Below are 24,731 nucleotides of genomic sequence, written 5' to 3' on the forward strand. Positions count from 1 at the left end.
CCAGATAAGAGCTTCTTAACAAATCTGGGAAACGCGACCCTTGTGTTTGGTTTTAAGCAGGGTTTCCCTTCCTTGTAGGGGGTTGTAGCTTCAGTCTGCGAGGAGCAGCTTTGCCCGCTGGGAATGTGGCTTCAGACATGTGCCTTGCATCATCACAATTGCTTACTTTAGTTCCCAGCTGCCTGGCTGAGCCACAACAACGGTATAGCCTGGCAGTGTTTTCTGGGGGATTATCCCTTATCCCTGTGTGGTTGATGTTTTGTGCCTGTGGCGTGGGGTTTCATGTGTTTACTCTCTTTCTTGTGAGCGTTCCTCCCTACTGTCCTCAGGCATTTCTTTTACAATTAGGTATCGGATAATCCAAATACATCTACATCTGCCAAAACTCCCAACTCGCATATTTAGCATTAACTTGTTAGGGACTGTTTAACCACACCATACAGCTGTTTGGGTTATTTCCCTCCTAATTAGATCACAATGTCTTCCATCTATCCCTTTTGTCTTTCACCGTGAACAAAAGGCACCTGCTTGAACGGGGATTAAAACTTTCTCTCGATTAATCTCCTCCCCCTTAACCCCTCCCTCCCACCTGTCGAGCTACAAACCATGAATTTAGCCAAGGACACGGGACAAGGTAACACCGTCATAATCAGGGGCTACCTGGGTCTTGGTCCATCTGCTTCCTACTCCTTCTCTATCCTTGATCCTCATGTGCCAGGTGTCCTGCTCCATCTGGAGGCGTGTCAGGACCGCAGGGATACGCAGAGCAGGCCTGCTGGATTCACTGGGCTGGATGCTGTGATGATTATGCTCGGGGGCCCCAGTCAGACGAAGAACCCTCTAGCCAGGCAGTGTTGGGTCTCTTCCTGATATTTGCTGCCGAGCCGGAGATCTTGAGGATCGCATAAACTGTCAACTTCAGAAGTGGCTGCAGCTACTTCTCCCTGGCTTCTCGTTGGTTAGCCTGAGATTGGATTACGATTTCTTGTTGTACTGTAAAAGCTGTTCCTGAGCTGCTTTTGATTGCATATATTTCATGTAGTTTTTTTTTTTCTCGCATTAACGTGATAGACCTCCTCCTGGGTAAGGAAATGTCGTTTTGTAGAATGTTACGTGACATCCCGAACTAATACTTCATTTCACCCAGGGTTTTATCAGGGCTTTGTAGCCGAGACTATATTGCAACTGCAATTCCCCGGTGTGGACACAGTTCATTTGTCAGCTCTTCACGTTCACCCACAACTCAGGCTGACTGAAAGGAGTAGCCCTTCTACCACCCCGTAAGAAGTCTCTGGGAAACTCTCACCTCAGTTCCGAAACATCTCTTGGTTGCACCCCCCCACACACCTCCAACCCAGATAAATGAGCCAGCAGGAGAATGAACGTCTCCTCTTGGGGATTTTCCTCCGCTCACTCACTCCACTTTGTGCTAATGTGAATTGCAGGCTACGATTACTCTTCAATAATTTCAGGCATTTGGACAGGGAACCTGCAAACACACTGGCCTTCCTGCTGTGTCTCTATTTCCTTAATGATTTATTTTTTTCTTTTTCTGAGTCCTGTAAGTGGGTCACTGTGGATGAGTGCATACTTGTTGCTACTTCACTGAATCAAAGTGACTTTGATTCGATACAGGCCGCCTCTACTTGAAATTAGTGTCTGAAACGACCCACACCACAATGGTGCACGCTTCCCACGGTAAAGGACCTCCTACTTCTGGCCCCATTAATATATTTTCTACTTTCTTCAAGACAACAAATCAATAGCTGATGACCATGGACAGGATAAAGGCAAACAATGACAGACTTGTCTCTTTGTGAAGTCTTCTAAGGAGCACAATGCATTTAAAACTAAATGGGGGGTATTCTGGTCGTTATGTTTTGTAACAGTTGGCTGTTGTTCACTGATTTCCAATAGCGCACTTCCTTACTGTCCACGTTCATGTTGCAATCAGACTAAACTGTCATTGGATGGCAGTCACCCCTGCCAGCACATTGTGTTCTTTAACATAAATATTAATGTCTGGCCAGAGCTGACGTCAATGAAAAGCTTCAGGCAAACTTGTTCAGCTCTTGGTAGACAGGCACTTTACGCAGACAATGAATGCCTTTCTGACCATGAAGACCTGATGTTTGTAGTATTGATTCGCAAAAATGAAGGCATTTCACTTCCAATTTTTACAAAGGGCAGACTGCATTGTGCTGCTGTACCGAGCATGTCTGTAGCGTTGCTTTCTGTGGTTTTGGCCTAGCGAATATCAGTTTAACTTAACTAGAAAAAGCTCAACTTAAAGCAGGAAGCAATGGTGGGAAAGGTCAAAGTTCAGGAAACCTGTGAGCATGATAGTTTCAGTCGTTCTTTTCCCCTTCGTTTATTTGGCCTACCACTTCATCCTAAAGAAAGATGAACAGAGAAAGTCTGTTTTGCAGCTGGGTGGTAAAGTTGTTCTTGTTCTTCCTCTCTGTCTCCTCCCCGCTGTCTGGAGACTCTCAGCATATCTGGAAACATCCCAGATGCTGCTGTGTGCTCCCAGTTTACATAATGAATTCAGGGCCATTTTCTCAATCCTTCTCTAGTAAAATTTAAAATATAGTCCACATGCCTGAGAGTCATAAATCACTGCAAGTTTTTTTTTCTTCCCAGCTGCCGAAATGACTATACTTTTGTCATGTGGTGATCCAGTGTAAACCAGCTGGATTGTCTGCCCCTACTCTGATGGGATTCCCAGGATTCTCAGTTCCCATCCAGTTCAGCTGTTTACTCAATCTCTGCCAACCTCATTATCTTGACACAAGCTAGGTTCTTGAGGATATCAAAGGGTTATTTTTCTAGACTGGCGTTTTTGGAGGGAAACCCAACCCGGTGCCAATAAGGGCTGTGCCCTGGTGCCCTGGTGTCCTGGTGCCCTGGTGCCCTGAACTTCCACAACTCCTCTGTTGGCACTCAGTTGGGCTCAGTGTCTGACTCTTACTCTGCTTCCCATGTCAACGTTTCTTTTTTCTTTCTTTGTGTACCTCAGCCTGCTGTTCCTCAGACGAGGGATGGGCAAAAGCAGGAGCCTCACAAAGCCTTCTTCTACAACACAATCTGGACTCGACCTATTCAACTTTGTATATATTAGATTGTATAGGCATGGGGTCCATGTCTTTTACACATCTTTCCATATGTTCAGCATAATGACACTCAGTTTCAGATCTTCTAGACGAGTCTTATCTACCTGCTCACAGTCACCAGGGGAGTGACTTACTGGAACTTGTCTCCACGGGTTTCAGGCCCCCAGGTTGTTGAATTGTCTAGTTTTTATATAGACATGTGCAAATGAGTGTGATGTGCCACACCTTTGGTGTAGGAGTGCATGACGAGAGCGAGAGCTTCTGGGAAGACCGTGTCACTTTTAAAGGCCAACGTTGAATGGGCAGATCATGTTTTGAGAGGTTGCCGCAGATTTTAGACTTCAGATTTGTCTCGTGTTTTCTGTGTGTTCGTGTTTTGTGTGTGCATGTGGGTGACTGTTATTTTTTTCAAACCTTGATGTACGTTTCTTCCTAGTTGGCCTCAGTGGATGCGTGTGGATATTGTGGTCTGTGTGGGGAAATGGATTGCAGTTTAGAACACTCAGACCTATCAGAGTATGTGTGTGAGACAGATATAGAGGGGCTATTAACACTAAACATTTTCTAGCCTTCCCTCCCTCCTTCCGGGAAACCATCACCATCACTTTTTCTGCCTCTCCATCTGGTTAACTCCTGGTCTCTCCCCTGCTCAATTCCAGGCAGCCCTGTTGCATATTTACACTGTGATGACCTCTGAGATTGTTTAACACATACACTGACAGCCTTGCTTTCTCTTCCCCCCCCCCCCCCTCCTTTCCCCTCCACAGGCCCAGAGAGCCTCAACAGTGGGGTCTGGACGACACAAGATCCCAGTGTGGCCTGACAGCGAAACACAGAGAGAATCGTGAGTAGTTGACTTGCACTCCCCGGGGATTAGGGAGGGTTTTGTGTGTGTGTGTGTGTGTGTGTGTAGTGACCTGTGAACTGGGCGCATTCCTCCATGCTTTCCGCATACCTCAACACAGTGTGGAGGTTACGGAAGATTCAGACTGTGTGGGGTGTCGAACGTTTAGGGTGGGGTCTTGGGCGTGTACGTGTTATAAAAGTGTTGTTCCACACCACAGTGCAACTCGTAAGCGTTTCAGTCCTCCTCCTGTTGCTATACCAATATTCTCTACGCGGGCGTCTCAGAGAGTCTGCGCTAGAGAGGCCGATTCAGGAATCAGGAAGCCTGGGCTTTAAGACCAGTGCTGACAATGACTTTACTACCTAAGCTCTTCCTGGTCTCAGCCACATGTTTAGCGAAGTGGCCCGTGACTTCAAGGCAGCCTTTTAGTATCGTCTCAGACCATTTGGAGAGCGGTTTGTTTTACCAAGCATGTGTCATCTCCCCAGAATGACAGGGAAGAGTGTCAGGAGGATGGAGAGGGGGATTGAAGAGAGCCCCCCCCGCCCCTCCCATTGTTCTTCGTGTCAAAGGCAGGAAGAGCACTTTCACAGGCGCCAAGGGATTTGTTTAGAGGTGTTATGAAGAAATGGCAGGTTTATTAACTGTCTGTGCTGCTGTCCATTCTTCTTTAGCTGAGCTGTGGGCTGGTTTATGGAGGGTCCAACCAAAGGAGACTGTAGCAGTATTGATCCACAGACTAGAAATGACCTATGTACAGCTGAGGTGACCCTGTTACAGCAGAGGTGACCCTGTCCTGGAGGCTTGTAGTGTTCAAAATGTACAAAGTACCAAATATTATATTCAGTATGAATATACAATAGTGCAAATACTAGTAATTCTTAGTATGCCTGGTCAGGGCCCTCCTCGCTGACTCAGGTCCATGCTGTGTAACAGTCAGGTCTGCACTCTGGACACCAATACCCTTCTCTATTGTAGTAATTGATCTACCTGTTATGTTTATTCATCTGCAGAGTTCTTCATTCAGTTTGGAATTAACGAGTAATGAGTCAAGTAGTTGACTGCCAATACATGAAGAATACGAATGAAGATCCGCCCGTGATGGTTAGGCCACGTAGGGTCCTCTTTGGGCATGCCCTCTTGAATTCAGTCTTGCCTGTTCCTCTCCGCCCGGGTTAGTAGCCCGGTTAATAGCGGATACGTTGTGAAGAGCGGAGACTTCTAGAAGGAGATTGTGCGTGTGCCCCCACTATTTAGGGATATTATTCTACTCCTTCACTGACAATGCATCATGGTCCTCCCTGAATTATTCATCCCTGTCACGCGCTAGTGAAGTCATGGTAAAGCGATAGCATGCTCGGGCTCCCTCTTTCACATGCTGCATGTTTTAAGTGACGCCCTGCTTTCTCAGCCACACGGGGACCTGGTTATATTGGCTTTCTCACCTTCGGGACGGCTTTGCCCTCGAGGCATGAGAAAAAAAACTGTCATATTAGACCACTTGAATTGAGTTTGAATGGGCTTTGGGCATATGAGTTGGTGTCATCTAGTGCCTATGCTTTATTTATGGAATTCCAACACTGTGATGTGTGTTTGTGTTGTGTTTGATTACTACACATCAGAATGGATTTTATTCGCCATGAAAGTTTGCACAGACAAGGAATTTGCTTTGGTGGGAAGTTGCATACATTAAACATATAGGAATCTTACATTTTAATATGAGGACTAACTATACTAAGGGTACATAACTAGCAATACTAAGTAGGATAAGTATTAATTAATCTACACTCTGGGTGTATAGTGGGCCTTTCGGTTGTAGCACTCAAGGTCTTCTGGTGTCTCTGTCTTTGTAGTCCAGTTAAGTGAATTACAATACATAGACAGGAAGACTGAGAGAAGAGCGCTTTGTTGCTTAACCGTGTTTGATATCCCAATGAATTTTCATCCACGAGAGCTGAAAGTTCCTGGCACACGTGCAACTCACTTTGATCCCTTTTACTCGGCTCAAAGCAAGACAATTCAATGAAGGGAAACAAAGCACAGTCACACTTCAGGATTGGCTGGTAACGGGATTTTGTCATTTACTTAGCTTGGCAATGAGCAAACCTGGCGGGTTAATGCACTTAGTTTAGTCTGCTTACGTCCCTATATGTTGGACCAAATTCACTTTTAGTTGAGTGAACTGGTAGAGGCAACCGAACGGATATAGCCTAACATCTAAAAACAGTCTGTTTAGTTTTTGTCCTGTCCAAGTTGTGATTCTCTCACTCTACTCTACTGGTGTATAGGCTGTGGGGGATCTTTCATGAAATCGGAGAAGCAAACCTTTTGAATTAGTCATTTTTAAGGTGTTTTACCTGCATGTGGACATTTTTGAAAATGTTCAGACAAAAAAGGCGATAAATGGGCTACCTTTTACACTGCAGACATTGTCCTTCAGTGACTTCTGCTGAGGTCTGAGATTGTCATGCTTCTTGTCATCCCCTAATCAGCTCCCCAGCACTCAGCCACGCACACACCCCCCGTTAATAATTTAGAGGGCCTTTCGCCAGCAGGGGAAAAGAATGGGCTGTGCACAATTGATAATAGACGACAGGAGAGGGCAGTAAAAATAGCTGCTGATGTGCACTACTTTGAGAGTCCAAAAGACTTCAAATGACCTGTACTGAGGAAGTAATATTGTCAGGAATAGCATTGTGCAGTGAAGGTGCTGCCTTGGCAACAATTGAATTTGCACAGCCTTGCCTATTTTCCCTTGTTTTGGTACAACAAATGATTGAGTGCATGTTGTGGGATGGACTCGTAATGATAAAGAATGCTTTAAAGCATGTTATTGGTGTTTTGAAGCCCTGGTTTTTGTGAGTAATTGTAGGCCTATAATTTAGAAGTGCATCATAACCTGCAGGCACATATAGTAATATTGAATATGCCAAGTTGTTCATGAAGAGCAGAGGTCTGACTGGTTGGTTTCCAACCTCTTCTCTGTGCCCTGGCAGTCTGCATGAATAGACTATTGGCACGGTCTTCAGACTCGGCAAGTCTTTGTAAGACAACCAAAGGTCAGCTGCTAGCTTAGTTGGACAAGTGCGTTTTGCTAAATGCTTTAATGTTGGTAACAAGCAACCAGAAATGTGTCAGTGTGTGCTGACTGTCACCCCAACCCTGGGAAGACTTGAGATTTGAGATGATAAAATCCTGTTTTATTAAATCAAGTTTGGTTTAAAAAGGAGCCCCTGAATTCTATTGACTGAGATTTTGAAAGAAAAGTAGCTGAACTCATCTCACCCACAATCGTTGTAGCACCTACCAGAGTGATACTCGGCTGTCAGTGTTGAAGCAATCACCACAAGAGGTCACATCACAGCTGAGAGATGATTCATGCCTGCGGGAGTTTGGGGTATCTGAATAAGTGACTAGACAGATTCATGGTACGAGTGATGAATCACTAACTTGTCAGATTTCATGCTCAGCCCGCTAAGAAAATGCATTCCTTTCATAAAAAAAATAACTACCGTATTTTTTGCACTATAAATCGCGCCGGAGTATAAGTCACATCAGTCAACAAATGCGTCATGAAGAGGAAAAAAACATAAGTTGCACTGGACTATTAAGTCGCATTTGATTAGAAATGTATTTCATAAATAGAAAGACCTAGAACAGACATTCAGTCTGGTAATGCAAGTTATTCAACTACACAATAGCACACAGAACAACAGGCCGAATAGGTGTCCGGTATGTTAACGTGACACATTAACAGTTATTCAGCTACACAATAGCATAAAGACCATACCTGGGAGGCTAAATAGGCTAAATTAACATAACAAGCTAGCGAGTCCAACAAGCAAGTTACCGGTAAGCTAGTTCACCAAGTTCCCGATCTCATTCCACATCACTGAATCCTTTGAACTCCTTGGTTCATATCAGTCAGTATGAATTAACATTTTAAAACATGTTAAATTATATATATTTATATGTCGCACCTGACTAAGTCGCAGGACCGGCCAAACTATTAAAAAAAGTAATTATAGTCCGGAAAAATGGTAGTCCTTTTTAAATGAGCCCTTTTATCTACTCTCATATTGTCTTTCAGTCATCCTTGATCTGCTCGGATCCAGAGAGAATGAAGGATCATTGTAGAATGTTGGAATTGTCATTTTAAATCAATGGTTATCTACCACTGAATGAATCTACTAAATTGGATTTTTAGGGTTTGGGTAAAAATGTCACATCTTTGGCATCAGTTGTACTTTTTATTAGCCATGATAGTGACAGTTATTTAGCATGTTGTTGGTAGGAGGAGCTGCCTTCCACACTTGTTGAGAAAGACACAAACACACTTCCACTGAGTCATTCATGCTTCGGAAGCCCAGTTGAAAACAGGAAACGCCAAACGCATTGACTTAGTGCACCCACCCTGCCCTGTTCCTGGGGAGGCAGGAAGGAGTGTGGCTTTACAGGCTAGCTCTTGAAGAGGCCCATCCTGCCCGGTGAGAACATTGTTAAATTGAATGGCTCTGAGTGTGCACTTGACAATGAATGCCACAGTAAGACCTAGTTTCCTGTTGGACCTCAAACAACTTTAATGTCAGGCTAAACCCTTTCTGGGTCCCAAAAATGTCCACACAAAGTGGAAATCTGTGCAGATTGCAAATCTCTCTCTCTCTCTCTCTCTCTCTCTCTCTCTATTTTAATTTTTGCTAAACCTCAGTTTATTCCAAGGAATACTACTCTTCGCCCACTAGAGTGCAGCCTAGCCAGAGAAAAGAAGCACTACTCAAATCACATGCATCTGGCCAGCTCATCTAATACAGCTTTTACCACGCTTAAGTAAAACCACAATATTAGCCTAGTTGCCGATTTTGGAGGATGAATGTCTTAAAATAGTGCTACACCTTTCTAGCTATGAGTTATAGCTGTAGCTAGTTATTCTTAAAATAGTTGATAATAAATATGGTGTTCAAACTGTGTGCCACCATAACTCCTAATATAAAACGACTTGTTCGGTATTAGGTTGCTCATGAAGTCTGAAGTGTCTGGTCTGTCCCCAGTGTACTCTCTCATGAACAACATGGTCAATGAGGGCTCGGAATGATCCGCAAACCCACTTAACTTTCATCCCCGGGAATGGGTCAATTTAGGTAGGTAGCCTGATGGTATTTGAAGAATAGTTCAACAAGGCACTTCTAATAAATGGAAGAACCGGATCAATCCCAATCCCCTGTTCTGTTGTCCTTCCCCCTTGTGAGGTGGAGGGAAATTCTGGACAGCATATGGATATGTGCCTTAATGAAAGGAGATAATTATTTTTAGGGTAGGTAGTGATTGTAAGCTGTCTGGTTTGTCAATTGCAATCTAAACCAATCAGGATGTTCCCAATGCTCTGATGTAACTCTCACCCCTCTCCTGCATCTTCTTTGTTCTTAAAGGCTGGCCTATTTACTGAGAATTCAGTGATTGATTGAAAAAGGGGGGAAAGAAAATACAACATTATTACCCAATACTGGAAACCCCAATCAAATCAATGAAAGCAGAAAGACAAGGGTTAAGTACTCCTCTGTTTGGCATATTTTGATTTATTTAGCCGAGTTGGATCACTGGTTATGTAGTCTAATTGTCAGATTACAGATTTTTCTAATGAATTTGCTGGGCTACATAATTGTTACAAAGTGCTGGTGTGTCTTATAGATCTTTTACTAATTGTCAATCTTTCAAAACTGTAGTCGACACCCTAAACTAAAGTCTTGGAATCCAAATAAAGCTTGACTTGAGAGAATCGTTTCTGATTTGGCAGTTATCTTATTATCAGCTGTCTTATTGTCGACTAATATAGTTTGTAAAGTTATAAGGGATTGCTTCTTACTCTGAACTAGCTTTATACACCTTTTATACAAACAACCTTTACCTTGGGTTGCCTGATGTAGGCTATATAAATACACTTCACCATTTCCTGTTGCAGTCACACTCTCCACAGCTAGGAGCTGTTACACACCCCTTCTCCAGGAAAACCCCCACCTGATGACACAGGATAATGGTATCTTGGATCTAACAGCCTCCAGTTCATGCTGTCGTACTGGGCTGGGCAGTATATGGTTCATTGCCTCCCTGTATAGGTAATTCACATCCCCACGAGCAACCCATGGAATGAGATGCATTTGGAAGTATGCAAATCATTTTTAGGGGATGGGCAGTTATTAGGATAATTATCATCACACTGTCAGACACCACAGTTTTTATTTAATTTTTTATATAAGTTTCCCTGACTGCTCTTGAGTCATAGCATTTGATGTCTCTCTGTATGTTTGTGAATTGGATTAGCCACCCAAGCTTACACAGTTACAACTCAGGCTTTCTGACAGTGTTGGTTTGATGAAGCTTAGGACGTCCCTCAACTATGGACCCTCTTAATTGTTCATAAGAATTTCGTTTGTTGTCTGAGCGAGTTGGTCTGCGGTTTTGGACTTGGTGTGAATTCAGACAGTCGAGCTAGCTTGCTGTTGTTACAGTGCCCAGTCAGTTGGTAGCTGCTGACTGTTTGCTGGCTCTGGTACTGTTGGGAACTATGGCTAAGGGGCCCACACCGGTCTGACTTCCATATGGCGAACCTCACATGTTGCACTGACCACGAGCTACGAACCACACGCATGACCCATCTGCCCCAGACCATGCCTGGAGTCTCAGCCCAGGATCAATGTAAACTGTATCCTCTTAATTGAGTTCCTTTCTGTGTTTGGAACCAGTGGAAAAGAACACAAGCAACCATGACGCAGCAAGTTTGAGTGTACTGTCTCCGGGGCGATATGAGCTCAATTAAAATATGCCTAATCATCGAGAGTGTAGTCTAACATGGTTTGGGTTTGTAATTGGATTCAAGGTCCATTAAAGCCGCCCAGTGTCTCAGACTTTGCGCTCGCTGTAAGGAGGCAGGTTTGTATGCACACACAATACTGAGCAGGTTTCTCCACTCTGCCATTACTGTAATGCCAGGCCTCACAAACATGCCACCTTTAGGAATAGCGGACCTCCGAGGAAACACCATCACCATCAACACCACACGCCTTCTAGCTCAAAGGCCACTCCATTCCCTGTGTAGAGGAAACGGACTGTCTGTAGTTGTGCTGGTCCAGATACATAATGGAGCTGTAATTGTATGGTGTTGGAGGCTAGCACATTCCTGATTGCCGGAGATTGATAACTCTGGCTTCGCCTCGCGGCAAACAATGGATGTTGTGGAAAAAGACCTCCGGCCAAGACAATGCTCCAATTTTCAGAAGCTGCTGTTGCCACTCTTTGCAATGCACGTTTCTTGAAATGCTTCAAAGTAGGGATCCTGAGCAACAGTAAGAAGAAATCCCCTTTGACTGTTTGGGTTCTTTTAAAAATGATTTCCCTTTTCAAGTGTCAGCACCTAGTCTTGCGGCATATCTTGCTGTTGCTTGCTAGAATACAATTCCCAGCGGCTTACAAGCAATACCGATGCTCAAATGTGTTAATTAACTTTTCCAAAGTATGATGGCCCATAGTAAATTAAATGCTTTGAAATCAATCATTCAGTCACTGTTTGCATCCTCAATCCAGATGTTGGTAGGCCCCAGCCTGCTCTGTCAGCATGCTCTTCATGGCCATCCTTCAGTTTGTTTCTATCTTCCTGAAACCCCAATGGTGAGTTGTTCAGGGCGTCTGTTTGCCCTGCCGATCAATACTGAGGACACGGTGAAAAGCAATATTCATAAATAATGAACAGCAAAAGCTTTTACCCAATCTTTAATTAGTCTGAAAAAGCAAATCACAAAAAAAAAAAAAATGAACATGTTTTATTACAGCTGAGTATCACATTTTTAAGCTGTGACGAATATTTTTTGTTTGTTTTAATTAAAACATATATAATTTAGTTGAACATTTGACAAATGTACTAGTTTGGCATGTGACTAGTCTAATACAAGGCTTGAATTGATTCCTCTGAGCTGTGGTTAAGTTTGGAAACTGTAGATTAGTAGGAACAGACACCTAACAGTAGCCTAAATAAACATCTTATCAAGAACTCTATCTGTCGATCAAAACAGCACACATGTGCCCCACAAGCCCTCTGTGACATTGCGTGAAAAAAAGGCTATAAAAATAGATTTTGATTTGACACACATCTTAAATTGCAAATTTAACTGTTCCAAAATATCCATGAAGCTTTTGTGGGGGAGTTGTGTAAAACCACCTCCCTTTTGGCTCATCAGCGTTTCCCAGAGCGTTGTCATGCTCTGTTTGTTCCAGTAAGGGGAAACAGCCTAAGTCCAGTGGCAATGAATCAGTGTTCCAATGTGTCACAATGCAGGCATAGGTGTCACCTGTGCTGTACTCGTCTGAGCACCATGGACCGCATAACCCACCTACTCACTCTCTCTCCCGACCCGCTTTGCATTTCTCAGATGTCGATTGGTCTTGACTGTGAACATCCCTGGGTGGGTGAGGGTGTCCGATCCAGACAGACAGGAGGCGGGGAGAGGAGGAGGAGGAGGAGGAGGAGGAGTGTTTTCCTCCACTCTCACCACCCCACTGTCCGCTTAGTGCTCCTCACCTGAACGGACGCTAGCTGCAGTAGATGTACATCCCTCCTTACCGCTTCAGCGAGCACAGCTTTGGCTGACTGAATACTGAGCAGCCTGGACAAACTGCAGGTGCAGAGAAGCATCCTGTGTGGATCTATAGACACAGGGCCTCCCACAGCCCAAGTGTTCAGTCTACACCCCACCATCCCATTCAGTAGGAGACAACTTCTATGTTATCCCACGGTGCAGTAATGTCTATTAGATTATTATTTTTTGTCTTGAAAGGATCTTTCAGTAGTTTAGTTCACTTTTGTAATGAGGCTGTTATTCAAATTCTCTGTGCCCCTTTGTCTCACTTGCCTTTATCTTTATAGAGTCATGATTTCATGATCTTGAATTTAATTTGTGTGTGATTGTTCATGGGCTTATTATTAGCCATCACTCTCCAAGTGCATTGTCTCAGCCGGCCTCTGCCTCGCTTCACCACTGCTTCGTGTTGCCCTGTCATCATCACTGCCTCAGCTCACCATAGCTTCATGTTGCCCTGCAGTCAGCGCTGCCTCCCCCCTGTCTGCCTCAACTCATCACGGCCCTGCTTTGCATTCCCATCACTGGCTTTCATCAATGCTCAACACGTCACCTTTTTCTCTCTCAAGGCCCTCCTGGCTTCATCAAGCCTCATTACTGTTCACCGACCTGAATGATTTCTCTGCCCTCCCACCTCTCCCTCCCGCTGGGGACGCTAGGGGAAAGCTCCTTTGCTCAGACTAATCTGGTGTAACTGTCCTCGATAAGGTGAGTGGCGACAGTGTTCAGTCTCTGGTGGGGGAGGTGGTGAGGGTAGGATGTTATGTTGCCTGAAATGTCACCAGCTCAGACGAGCTGACTGGGCTCTCGAACGCCCACTCTTCTGTTTTCCTTCTCGCTCGGTTTTATCTGCGTAGACTGTTGAGCTTTTATCGTAAGTGCTGGTACTCGCCATCGCCACCACCACTCACACACACACACACACACAAACACTTTTCACAACAAAACTTTCACCATGCAGAGAGAGCACCGGGTCTGATTTGCTGAATATTACACTGAAGGTTCAACCGAAGCTGATGATGTTTCGTGACCACGAGGAGCCGCGACTCGTTTGTGGCTCGACCGCAGTGGCAGATAATTACTCGGAACTCAGCCTGCTCTCTGAGCCAAACAACTCCAGATGCAATCCTCCATCCAATCTTCCATCCCCGTATTGCCCGGTGGTGCGTCGCTGATGTCTCACAGCACTCCATACATGTCTTTCCAGACTGACAGGCCCAAATGTGCACGGCCGACATGAAAGGGTAACGTGCTGGTGATGGCGACGGTGTTGTTTAATGCGTCTTCATTGTCTTTGAGTCGGATGCGGAAGGTACACACAGCAGTTTGCAGGAGATGTTTACATTGCCTGACAGCATCAGCCTGGGGAGAGAGAGAGAGAGTGAGTGATCGAGAGAGCAGCAGCCTGGGGAGAGAGAAACACAGGGATGGTGTTTAGAGAGCCTGTGTTGCAGAAGAGCCCAGAGACAGTATCCCTAGCATCCTTGTGACAGGGAGGCAGCGCAGCATGGAGCGAGCTGGACCGAGGGAGGAGCCTGTAGAGGAGGTGTGTCTGGACGCTGAGAGGAGAGCAGCGAGAGAAAGAGAGGTAGACCGAGAGTGTTTGTGTGTGCGTGTGTGTGTGTGGGAGGAGTGAGGCTCCAGGGGAATGGATGGAGTGAGCGTTGCAGCCAACGGGAAAGCCTCCCCAGTTGTAGCGAGGTGGACAGGGGCCTCACACATGACCACGGAGCTAGCTTCCTGAATCCTGCCGTTCGGATGAGCCTAGCCGGGACTTGTGATTGGAAGCTGGAAGCTGGAATGACATCAAGGCATGACGTTACCAGAGGACCTGTGAGCCAACACATGCACTGAGCTGAACTGAACGGAAATACAGACGGGATCAAGACAGCAAGCCCTTGTCAGCTTGAATTCTGTATTTTTTGTTTTATTATATATTTTTTTCAACTCGCCGTCCCGCTGGAACAGCCAGTCCACTTATGAGTAAGTCAATGTGTGGCTGTGGCTGCAGCTTCATCTCGTCTCTGATGAAGAGGCTGGGGCGAACCGCATGCTGCTCGGACCTGCTCTCCTGCAGCCACACCTCAGAGCAGCTGCAGCGACTTGCCACCGGCTGCCCTCCGCCCCCCAAGGTAATGCCCCCTTCCCCTTAGACAGAGCTCCTGAGAAACCCACCCACCCACCCACACCCTCGTCACTGCCAGGGTGTCCAACAGGAGCCTTCAGCCCCTTTTGTGTCTGGTAAATCCTTTGTCATGTGTGTATGATGCAAAAGACATCTTGGTGGTGGTTCTGCGGTATGATAACGGGATGGCTTGCTTTGATGACGTGTTCCGTTACAAGTGCAGTTATTGATTCAGTAATGGAACAGATGATTTAAAGGTTGTCTAGCTGCCTTGATGACCATTGTCTGGCTTTAACCCTACCTGTCCTCTAAATGGATGTCTAAAGACAGTTTACAGTGATTGCTGTTATGCCTCTACTGGGGAGAAAAAGCAATTTTCATATGAGCCATGATCGGGCAGGTACATAACCTGGCAGTGCTGGTAGGGATTACACTGTACCAGCATTCAAAACTAGGACTATTATACTATAAATAATATACTACCAGCTTTATATCATGACAAATATGTATAGGGTTTTGAATAAGTCTACCATCCTTTTTATGTTAAAAGGAAAGATTTGTCAACGGTTGAATTGGAAAGAAATTGTAAACGAATAGAATCGAAGTATTGTTTGAACTTGAATCAGTTTCATCAGAAACTTTCATCAGTTGCATTCGCAACAGTCGCAGTGAAAGCAACACATGGATTGACAGCCAAGATATAAGATAATGGGTTCATAGTTTACAGTTGAGCTTCCAAGTTTAAGGAGCAAACAGCAGATCCGAGCTGCTGGTTTTAGTTTACCGCTTTGAAGCAACGCCTTTCCCCAGCTCTAAATAGTTATCGATTAATAGACTGTGGAAAGAAATGTAGACATGAAGACACTAGGGAGCAGTAGCCACTGGATAGAATTACCGGTCTAAAGAACGCCTGCTCATTTCCCGCCGTTGACCTCTGGCTGAAATTATAATGACAAAGATGACCATACTCTTTATTACCAGTGATTTATCCTGACACGTCATACAATGCATTTAATCTATGCCATCCAGCTGTTTTGTGCTGTGGAGGTTGACATTTAACTTTCTGGAAAACACATTCAAATGACAATCAAACACTGTCACGGTTCCAAATGACTTAGGCCAGGGTGAAGCTCATTATTGACAAGTAAGAAAGTGAATCTGTACTCCTCATTTGGGGTGTACATGCGGTGGCTCTCGTTAATGCAGAGTGGTCCGGTATTGAGCTGACTACAACTCTCAAGGTCTTTTAGACCTGCTAAAAGACCATTTGATGTTGGATGTTCAGTGCTAATTCCCACAAGGTCTCTTGGAATCGACCGTCTTCGTCTATATACAGTGTTTCCTGTTGGATTTCATTTAGGGGAAGATGCAACAAACTTTTTCGAGCATGTTTTGGGTCATCTGTTAGAGCCCCAGTCTCTGTTTAGTCTGGGTCTTCCCTCTTCTTTCCTCCTCCACCCTCCTCATCTCTTTCTCGCCTCCTCTTCTGCTCAACTCTCCTCTCTTGCCCCACTCAAGAGAGGGGAGGTGGGGGAGAGAGGGGGGGTGGGGGAGAGAGGGGGGGGGAGTGAGGGGGGGTGGGGGAGAGAGGGGGGGGGGAGTGAGGGGGGAGGGGAGTGAGGCACCAGGGGAATGGATGGAGTGAGCGTTGCAGCCAACTGGAAAGCCTCCCCAGTTGTAGCGAGGTGGACAGGGGCCTCACACATGCTCCATACTACTTAAGACCCATGTCAGTTGCTATTTGCCAAACACTGTAAAATGCAGTACTTGGGCACAAACTTAATTTCTTACTCAGGTGCTATGAAACAGCAGGTTGGTCCGCTAAGTGTCACACAAACCAAAGGCACCTCATTGTTTTCTAATACTTTCATGTCATCCGTCTGTGTGATAGACCCAGGTCTTCTCCAGAGTGTGGGGTAGTCACTCGGTGTTGGTAAGGGAAGCAACCTCAGGAGATGCTCTTGTGGTTTCAAGCACTTGGATTTGGATCCAGTATGTTATCGCCTCCAGCCCACGAGCCCACCATTTGTGAGGGTAAATCATAGCTTTTTGGGGGGGCACATTATTCTTAATGGAACCTGTATAAAAAGACTGGAGGTGGCGGGTATTTCTTTTCACTTTTGTCATATATCATTAACTAGCATGCTGGATTTCCCCAAAAGCCAAATGAAAAGCATTTTCATTAAAATATAATAACCATAATTTAGAAAAGCATTCAAAAAGGGGTTGGGTGTTTTGGAAACTGAGCCATTTTTTTTCCTGGCTTGTTGCCTACACTGATAATCCCTCCGAGGTGTGCAGTGTGCCAGCCGATCAGGAGGAGGGCCTAAGAGTGTGTTAAACATGGGGAGAGAGGGCTCAGGGCTCAGGGCCACCACTTACACGTAAACCTAGCAAGCAAGTCTGGCCCCGTCGCCTGCAGTGTAGAGAACACGGCATTCAGAAGCTTAAGTGGGACATCCTTCACGTCCCAAAGTTCTTGGCTGGGCCAGAGCAGGCGTCCGGCTCGGGCACAGCCTCCGTCCATGAATGAGCCCATAGGAGGGAGGTCTGCCGGGGTGGAGCACTGCTTGGGTGTGCCACAGCCGGGCCTTTGTCTCTGGAGCTCCGACTTGGCAGAGACCACCGGAGAGGCCCCGTTATAAAGCAGCTGCACTCGGTGCTGTCTGGGTCGGGGCTCCAGCGAATGAGCTTCAGCCAACTCTGAACACACACGCACACACCCATTCTACTCTGTAAGATAGAAGTGGGGTTGATGGCTCAAACTTATGGCTTCTTTACATGCAATTAAAGTATGTTTCTTACAATACCAGCTGGATATGGACACTGATGGCATGGTGTTTACCCTGAGTGGCTACTAAGTGATTTATTACAGTGTTATGTCTGTGGTGAACTTTAAATGGTCTTCTTGTGATGTAGAACTTAGCACTTGATCCAAAAAAACGTTCTTTGTTTTGTAATGCTACTACCTCTTATGTCCAAGGGATGGATGTGATGATAAGGGGGAAAAAAACTGTTTGGACACCAAAACACAATATTGCTACGATGACAACCTTCTGCAGGACCATGTGATATCACCAAAGGTTTTCCATGTCCCGCTGTTATAGTCACTGTCATAGTCACTGTCTTACCATGCACCAAGTCACCCTGCTGATGGAAATACGAAAACCCATCTGCTCTTCTTGCATTTCTGATAACGCAACTCAGCTCACAATGTTTGTAAGCCTAAACGAATCATGTTGAATAGGAGACCAGAGGGTAAAATCACATAGGTGTCTCCCCACCAACCACACCTGTGGTGCGGGTTACAACAGGCAGACAAACCCTGTTATTGTCAGTCTGACCTTCTCCTCAGTGCTTGGGAGGTGCGACTTTTTATAGCCGCTGGGATTCTGAGTCATATTGCTTGCCAAAGGGGTGAAAAACCATGCCTACCCTCCTGCTGCTTTCTATGACTCTTTCCTCTTGTTTCAGCCTCCCTCGCTTTCTGATCTCCAGCAGAGACCAGCGTCCCTTTTACACAGATGCCATTTTGTACCCAATACGGAGAACCCTCAGAAACCGTCCAAATTTAACCCTGAGGTTTCAGTGTTCCTGCTCTGTTAAGGATTATCTTTCAAACCTTATTTTAGTTTTTACAGGTAAAGGTATTGTTCCATATTCATACGCACAACCCTTTTTCTGTGTGTGCATCCTGTTACAATACTGGGTAATAAAAACTGGACTTTGAAGTCGCAAACTCCTGACTGATGGGCCCAGGGCTCACAACTAACTTTTTCCCTCACTTTCAATGTGACACCCTACACACTGTGTAGTTTAGAGAGCTGGGTGGGCCCCTTCTCATTGAAAGTCTCACTCCAAGACTGTGCGCCAGCTAGCACTGTCGTTTTGACACCAATAACGGCAAGCATATTTCAGGTAGCTCTAAGAAACCCAATTATGGAGCCTCTTGTTTTTCCGGAAGACGGCATGGCCTGTTCAGCTATTCATAGCCCTCCTCAACAGAGCTCACAGACCTACAACTGCAGGTCCCAGGAGAAGCCCTGCAATCTGAGATGGGGCTAATGCACAGCCTCAAGCCACAGTGCCGGGGCCAGGCCGGGACAGACACACGGCCCAGGTTGGAGCAGCACTCTGTTCAAGGTCAAAGCCATTTGTGTTTTTTACTGGAGCTCAACACTGTGAGTCCCCACACTGTTGTCCGCACTAGGGGGGGGGGGGGGGGGGGGGGGCTTCAGCTTCTAACCTCTTGAATTTGTCTGAAGATGAATGAGTTAAAGTTGCATCTAAGCATGTTAAAAGTCAACAACAACAAAGACAGAATGTCTTTGAAATCCCCCCCCTTCCTTCTTTATTGACCTTCAGCATCAGTCTTCAGTAGTGAACCCCAAAGACTATTGCTCCATGGCTTTTTTTTGGATGGCATTCATGGCAACGTAACCACGGGAACAGCTTTTTTTCCTCTTCCATTTGCGATGGCTGTTGCTGTGGAACAGGTGTGCAGGAGTCATTTGGAAGCTGGGCATTAAGCTGCCCCCCCCCCCTCTATCATGGAGTGTGAGAAACAGACAAATGGTCTGCCAGCCAAGCACCGGGCTGAGTAATAAGTGAAGAACTATGATACGCTGCTTTCATTTCTGTCCATGAATATTCCAGATCCCTCCCCCTCTATTCTTTCTCATTCTTTGTCAATCCCTGTCTGTCTTTCTGTCCACCTCCCTCTCATTCTTGCCACAAAGCCAGACAGACCACGTTAGCCCGGAGATTTCCGCTGCTGTATTTGAAAGCAGATGCCGAGTCATCCATTACCAAATGATTATGCTTCAGGAAACTGGATATGAGGCCGTTTTCCGGATGTCTCCGCTCTTGCCACCCCACTTTCCCCTAACATGTCTCTCAGACAAAGGATCTCTCGACCGGAATATCAATGTGACCATCTGAATCATACATAGCAGTGCTTTCTTGGGAATGAGGTTTCTCTGGTTTTAGACCTTGGTCGAACAACAACATTTTGGACAGACACAGTGGAGTCTGCCATACATTATTAGGCCAATTCCATGTACAGTACGAGACCAAATATACAATTTTAGTAGGGTTTGAATTATACAATATTTATGTATCTTAAATAAATAGCATATACTGTAAGTAGAATCATTTGTGTTAGCATCCAAACTGTATAGACAGTAGTGCAGTGCAAAGCTGCCCAATATTTTTGGTCTGGTCTGTATATGGGAGACAGTTGTCTTACTGGTGACTATGCCATAAGAGTGTCTAGTCCCCAAGCACACATGTACAGATACACACACACACACACACACACACACCTACCTTTACCGACCATGAAACCTTCAGACCATGACACCACAGGGACCAGCAGGTCTTACTCGTAGGGGGCTGCCTGGCTAGACAGATAGCCTTCATGTAAGTCTGCCTTTTTCATCCTTGAAACCTCTGGTGCAGTAATGTGATGCCTTTCATCCTCCTGAAGATTGTCAGTTGGTGATGGACTGAGCGTGTCAGACTGCTTGTGTGTCTGTGTTGATTTGAGCCTGTAGGTCTTTGTGTGTGTGTGTGTGTGTGTGTGTGTGTGTGTGTGTGTGTGTGTGTGTGTGTGTGTGTGTGTGTGTGTGTGTGTGTGTGTGTGTGTGTGTGTGTGTGTGTGTGTGTGTGTGTGTGTGTGTGTGTGTGTGTGTGTGTGTGTGTGTGTGTGTGTGTGTGTGTGTGTGTGTGTGTGTGTGTGTGTGTGTGTGTGTGTGGTTGGTTAGTGTGCTGGAGGCTTATTCCACCTCAGTGTATTTGTTGTTGCAGTGCAGCGTTTGCAGTGATTGGTATTGAGAGGCCATGCAATCAAACCAAATCCCTACCAGGTAATCAGTCATCAAGGTCATCACTCAAAGAACTTGGAGAGAGGCAGCAAACAAATGCCTCGTTCTCCACCCTTGCTCAAAATGGCTTTTAGGTCCAGCTAGTTCTTTCTCTAAAGGATAGATAAATTATGTCTGAGGAATGTCCCGCCCCACACCACCAGCACCATCACCAGCATTGGACTGGCAGACCTGGACTGATAGTAACAGATTGCACTGGCCTTGCTATCCCCATCTGTGGGTCTCTATTGACACGATTGTCATATGATAACCCAGGACCCAGGATATATCCTGGTCTTGCTCCCAGTTCAGGAATAAGCCCTGCCCCTGATTTAACACTGTACATCCTCTAAATCTTCTCATATCCATTTTTTTTCTTCCAAACAAAGGATTGGAGGGTTCATCCTCCTCCCTTCCCCCCTGTGTACGCGAGGTCATTTCCCAAGCCCTGACACAGGACGTCTTTCCGCCCTGCTGGTACTGAGGGGGCGCCTGGGGTCAGGTTAGATTGTGGGACAGGGAGCCTTGCCCCTGTGCCAGGGATTTCTTCAGAGCTGGTCGACGTGAGACAACACGCCCAGACATATTTTTCCCGACCGCGTGGCATCCAGTGGCAGGCAGATAAGGTGAGAGGATAAAGGGAGCTGGAGGAAAACAAGAGTGGGACTTGAACTTGCTGACACGAAGTGGAGTGTGTGTGTGTGTGTGTGTGTTTGAGTGTAATCCCTGTGAGTGAATCTGGCCAGTTTCTCTGTGCGGAGGTGGTGTGCCTGGGAAAGATCATGTCAAGTCTGGTCCTCCGGATTTAGGTTTGCCATTTTGAAAACGAAAAACGGCACAGATATTATTGTACGGGCGACTTAATAAGAAGTAATACCCAATTATTACTGGTCTGTTGACAGTGCCTTCTGGTGCCTGCACAAAAAGCAAATGCATGTTTTCAACTTGTATTTACAGGTTCAATATTTGTGAGGGTAATACTTTGAAAGATCTGAGCCTTGTAGGGCATTCATACAGGCAGCGTTGTGGGGCACCAATGTGGAAAGTACCAGGGAATTGTTCATGGAGAGGGGCATGTGGGCGCTGAGGAGCAGGGTGTCGCTGGGGTGTGCATGCGGACAGTACTGTAGCTTTAAAAGAGAGGGACTATTGAACATTTTTGTGATGCCGGGGTGGCTGACAATCAATCAGGTAACCCCATATGGCAACATGCTGGCATGACCCATGTTCCATGTAATCCATCTTTGTACGGTGATTACGGTTTTCAATGGTTAATGTCCTTGCCTTACCTTGTTAACTTTGTTGAACGACAACCACCTTCCTATTCGCAACATCCCATTCCTCCCCCCCCCCCCCCCCAAAAAAAGAAAAAAAAAGATTAAAATAGCCGACATCTTGGACTCGTTTGATAATTGCTGACATAGTGAGGAGTTTCTCAACGCCGTTTAATCAACACCCAATTAGATTTCAAGGCCGAACATTTTGTAGCGCTTTTCTTCTTACCGTACCCACGTTGATTGAACGCGCGGAGGAGGAGGGGTGTGTCTGCTAATGACCCCACCCAATCAAGAGCATCAGACTGAAGGAAAATGGAAGGTTAGACGCGGGGGCAACAAAGGGCTGCTGTTACCGAAAATAAAGTAGACGTTCCAAAACGGGTTTGTTCGTGGAGGCGGCACACCATTTGAGTCTAATGAGCCAGAGACTGGCAAAAACTCTCACACACACACACACACACATGCTTTTTCTTGGAAGGCTGGCTGCTTGTCCCTGTAGGAGTGATCTGAAGGCCGGTGTTAACCCACCATGCTTAGCATGAGCTCCAGAGGAGCTGCTGTGCCCTCCCTCCCTCCCTCCCTCCCTCCCTCCCTCCCTCCCTCCCTCCCTCCCTCCCTCCCTCCCTCCCTCCCTCCCTCCCTCCCTCCCTCCCTCCCTCCCTCCCTCCCTCCCTCCCTCCCTCCCTCCCTGTCCTCTCTCACTGGGAGAGAGCCTACCAAGCCTGCTGCCCCACCACTCATCCTGGGTATGGGCTCCTTTATTATTGATAACGTGTTATTGAACACTGCAGCCTCCTCCCTGTGTCACTGACCCTGAGGGGGAGGGGGGTGGGTATTCCCTCAAGACTGGTCCCACCTGTCAGATTCACGGTACGAACGATCTTCCATTGCCCCTGGTCTACTTTACCAGCCAGCAGCCTCCAGGATAGGCCTTTTGACCTTTTAATTGTACTTGAACTCGATGCTGTGCTGTTCGTCTGAGACTCGCTGCCCACTTGACCTTGAAGTAACAGTAGGCCTGGTTGTTCATATTCTTATAGTGTGTTCATCAGGGCCATGCTGACAAGGTTTTATCGGGTGCCTTGATAATGAATGGAATTCTTTGCCTTCACTGCATTGCTCTTTCTGCTGTAAGAATGACCTCTACTGGCTGTTAACTGGAAACGTTCTCAGGCAAGACTGTACAAGCCGTTTGTTCCGCTAAGCAAAAAGAAAAAAAAGAAAAAAAAGATTTCAGTCGATATTCCATAACTTTGTACATATTGTTGACTCACAGCCTCTCATTGGGTGTGCATTAGTTATGTTTTTGGTGGAAGGCATGAACTTTGTCAAATAGATGAGCCCCTGTATTGTTCGTGTTGTGACTCTCAGAAGAGTGAGTCAGGACAGTTGCTAAGGTGACGCGGGGCCTCGTCTACTCCTGCCCCAACAGAGGTCATCTGCCGTGCCCATGGAGACGGTTCAGTCGTCCACGCCGTCACCTCTCCCAGGGGAATAGTGTCAGTATGTGACAGACATCACAGGTCATCTGAAGGGCCCCCCCACCCCCCCTGGTGATGACTGTGTACAAACAGTTTTGCTGGAGTGTGCCTCTCCCCTCCACAGTCTTAAACGTAAACTGAGTTTGCCCTTGTTGTTGGGCCCAATGATTTATCTTGGCCCATTTTGAGGGTTTTTCTAAACTCTGACCTGGCAGTGGCTCCGAAGATTGGACTGTCTGAGAATAAACAGATGTTTCTGCAGTCTTCTGTAAGAGAAACAACTTAAACATTCAAGATCTAGACTGTCTCCTCTGATGTTTCCAAGTGTGCTTGCCAACTCCCCCCCCCCCCCCCCCCCCCCCCCCCCCCCCCCCAATGGATAAGAACAGGGGTTGGACTGGATTCCGACGCAGGCTATCGCGAGTGAGGCGTTCATGCTTTTATATTTGACAGATGGGGCTGTGTTTATTGCCCGTGTCAAAGGGCTGGAAAACCAGTAGCACTCAGCCTCCCTGTCTGGCCTCTCTGTCTGGTCTCCGTCTAGCAAGTTCCAGAAAGCTTCCAAGGCCCTAGGCCAGGTTGTGTGATCCAAAGCCAAATATCTTAAACCTCCCACCCCATACCAAACGTCATTTGGTGCGTCTTCCAGCACAAACGTTAATGTCCATTGTTTCATGCCATGAATAAAAGATGAATCCAAGGGGTTAGTCCTACTTTTGTTTTCATGAAGCTTCGGCAATCTGGCTCAATTGTTTACGTGGGAGATGGATAACTGTAATATTATTCTCATCTCCTGTCGTCCTCCCCCCCACCCCCTTTTTCGCCCTCTCTCTTCCCCCTCTCTCCAGAATGCCAAGCCCTTCTCCTCCTCAGACAGCCTAGCGAAGGTGCAGGAGGTAGCAAGCTGGCTTTTGGAAATGAACCAGGATCTGCTGTCGGGGGGCAGCAGCAGGCGGCGGCGTGGGGGGCCTGGCGGGCCAGCGGCGCGAGGTAACGCCTCCTCCTCGGCCCAGACGCCCCAGCAGGGGGGCGACGAGGGCGACGAAGAGGACCAGATGAACCGGGTGGTGGAGGTGGACGAACAGCGCCGGCACCAGCAGCAGGGATCACCGCAGCAGCAGAGGGTAGGAGGGCGGGAGGGAGGATGAGGGTGGGGTGGTGGGAGGATGAGGGTAAGAGGGTGGGAGGGAGGATGAGGGTGGGTGGGTGGGGTGGTGGGAGGATGAGGGTAAGAGGGTGAGAGGGAGGATGAGGGTGGGTGGGTGGGGTGGTGGGAGGATGAGGGTAAGAGGGTGGGAGGGAGGATGAGGGTGGGATGGTGGGAGGATGAGGGTAGGAGGATGAGGGTGGGATGGTGGGAGGATGAGGGTGGGTGGGAGGGAGCGAGTTCCCAACTGCCC

At 46.6% G+C, this 24,731-nt stretch overlaps 1 protein-coding gene across 4 annotated transcripts in view; it reads left to right on the top strand.

The window, feature by feature from the left end:
* The window catches only part of fbxw7 (F-box and WD repeat domain containing 7), a 113,738-nt gene that overhangs the window by 17,207 nt on the left and 71,800 nt on the right, over positions 1-24,731 (top strand). For 2 of the 4 annotated variants that reach the window (XM_084686235.1, XM_084686233.1), the window contains 2 exons: positions 3,881-3,957; positions 24,180-24,455. In XM_084686235.1, the coding sequence (XP_084542361.1) occupies positions 24,249-24,455 (207 nt within the window). In that variant the 5' untranslated portion in view covers positions 3,881-3,957; positions 24,180-24,248. Of the gene's footprint in view, positions 1-3,880; positions 3,958-14,548; positions 14,717-20,962; positions 21,200-24,179; positions 24,456-24,731 lie in introns of those variants that run through there. The other 2 variants (XM_084686234.1, XM_084686238.1) reach the window with 2 other exon arrangements.

This window comes from Hypomesus nipponensis, chromosome 22 (genome assembly GCF_054491055.1).
Source record: "Hypomesus nipponensis isolate SF chromosome 22, ASM5449105v1, whole genome shotgun sequence".
Lineage (NCBI taxonomy): Eukaryota > Metazoa > Chordata > Actinopteri > Osmeriformes > Osmeridae > Hypomesus > Hypomesus nipponensis.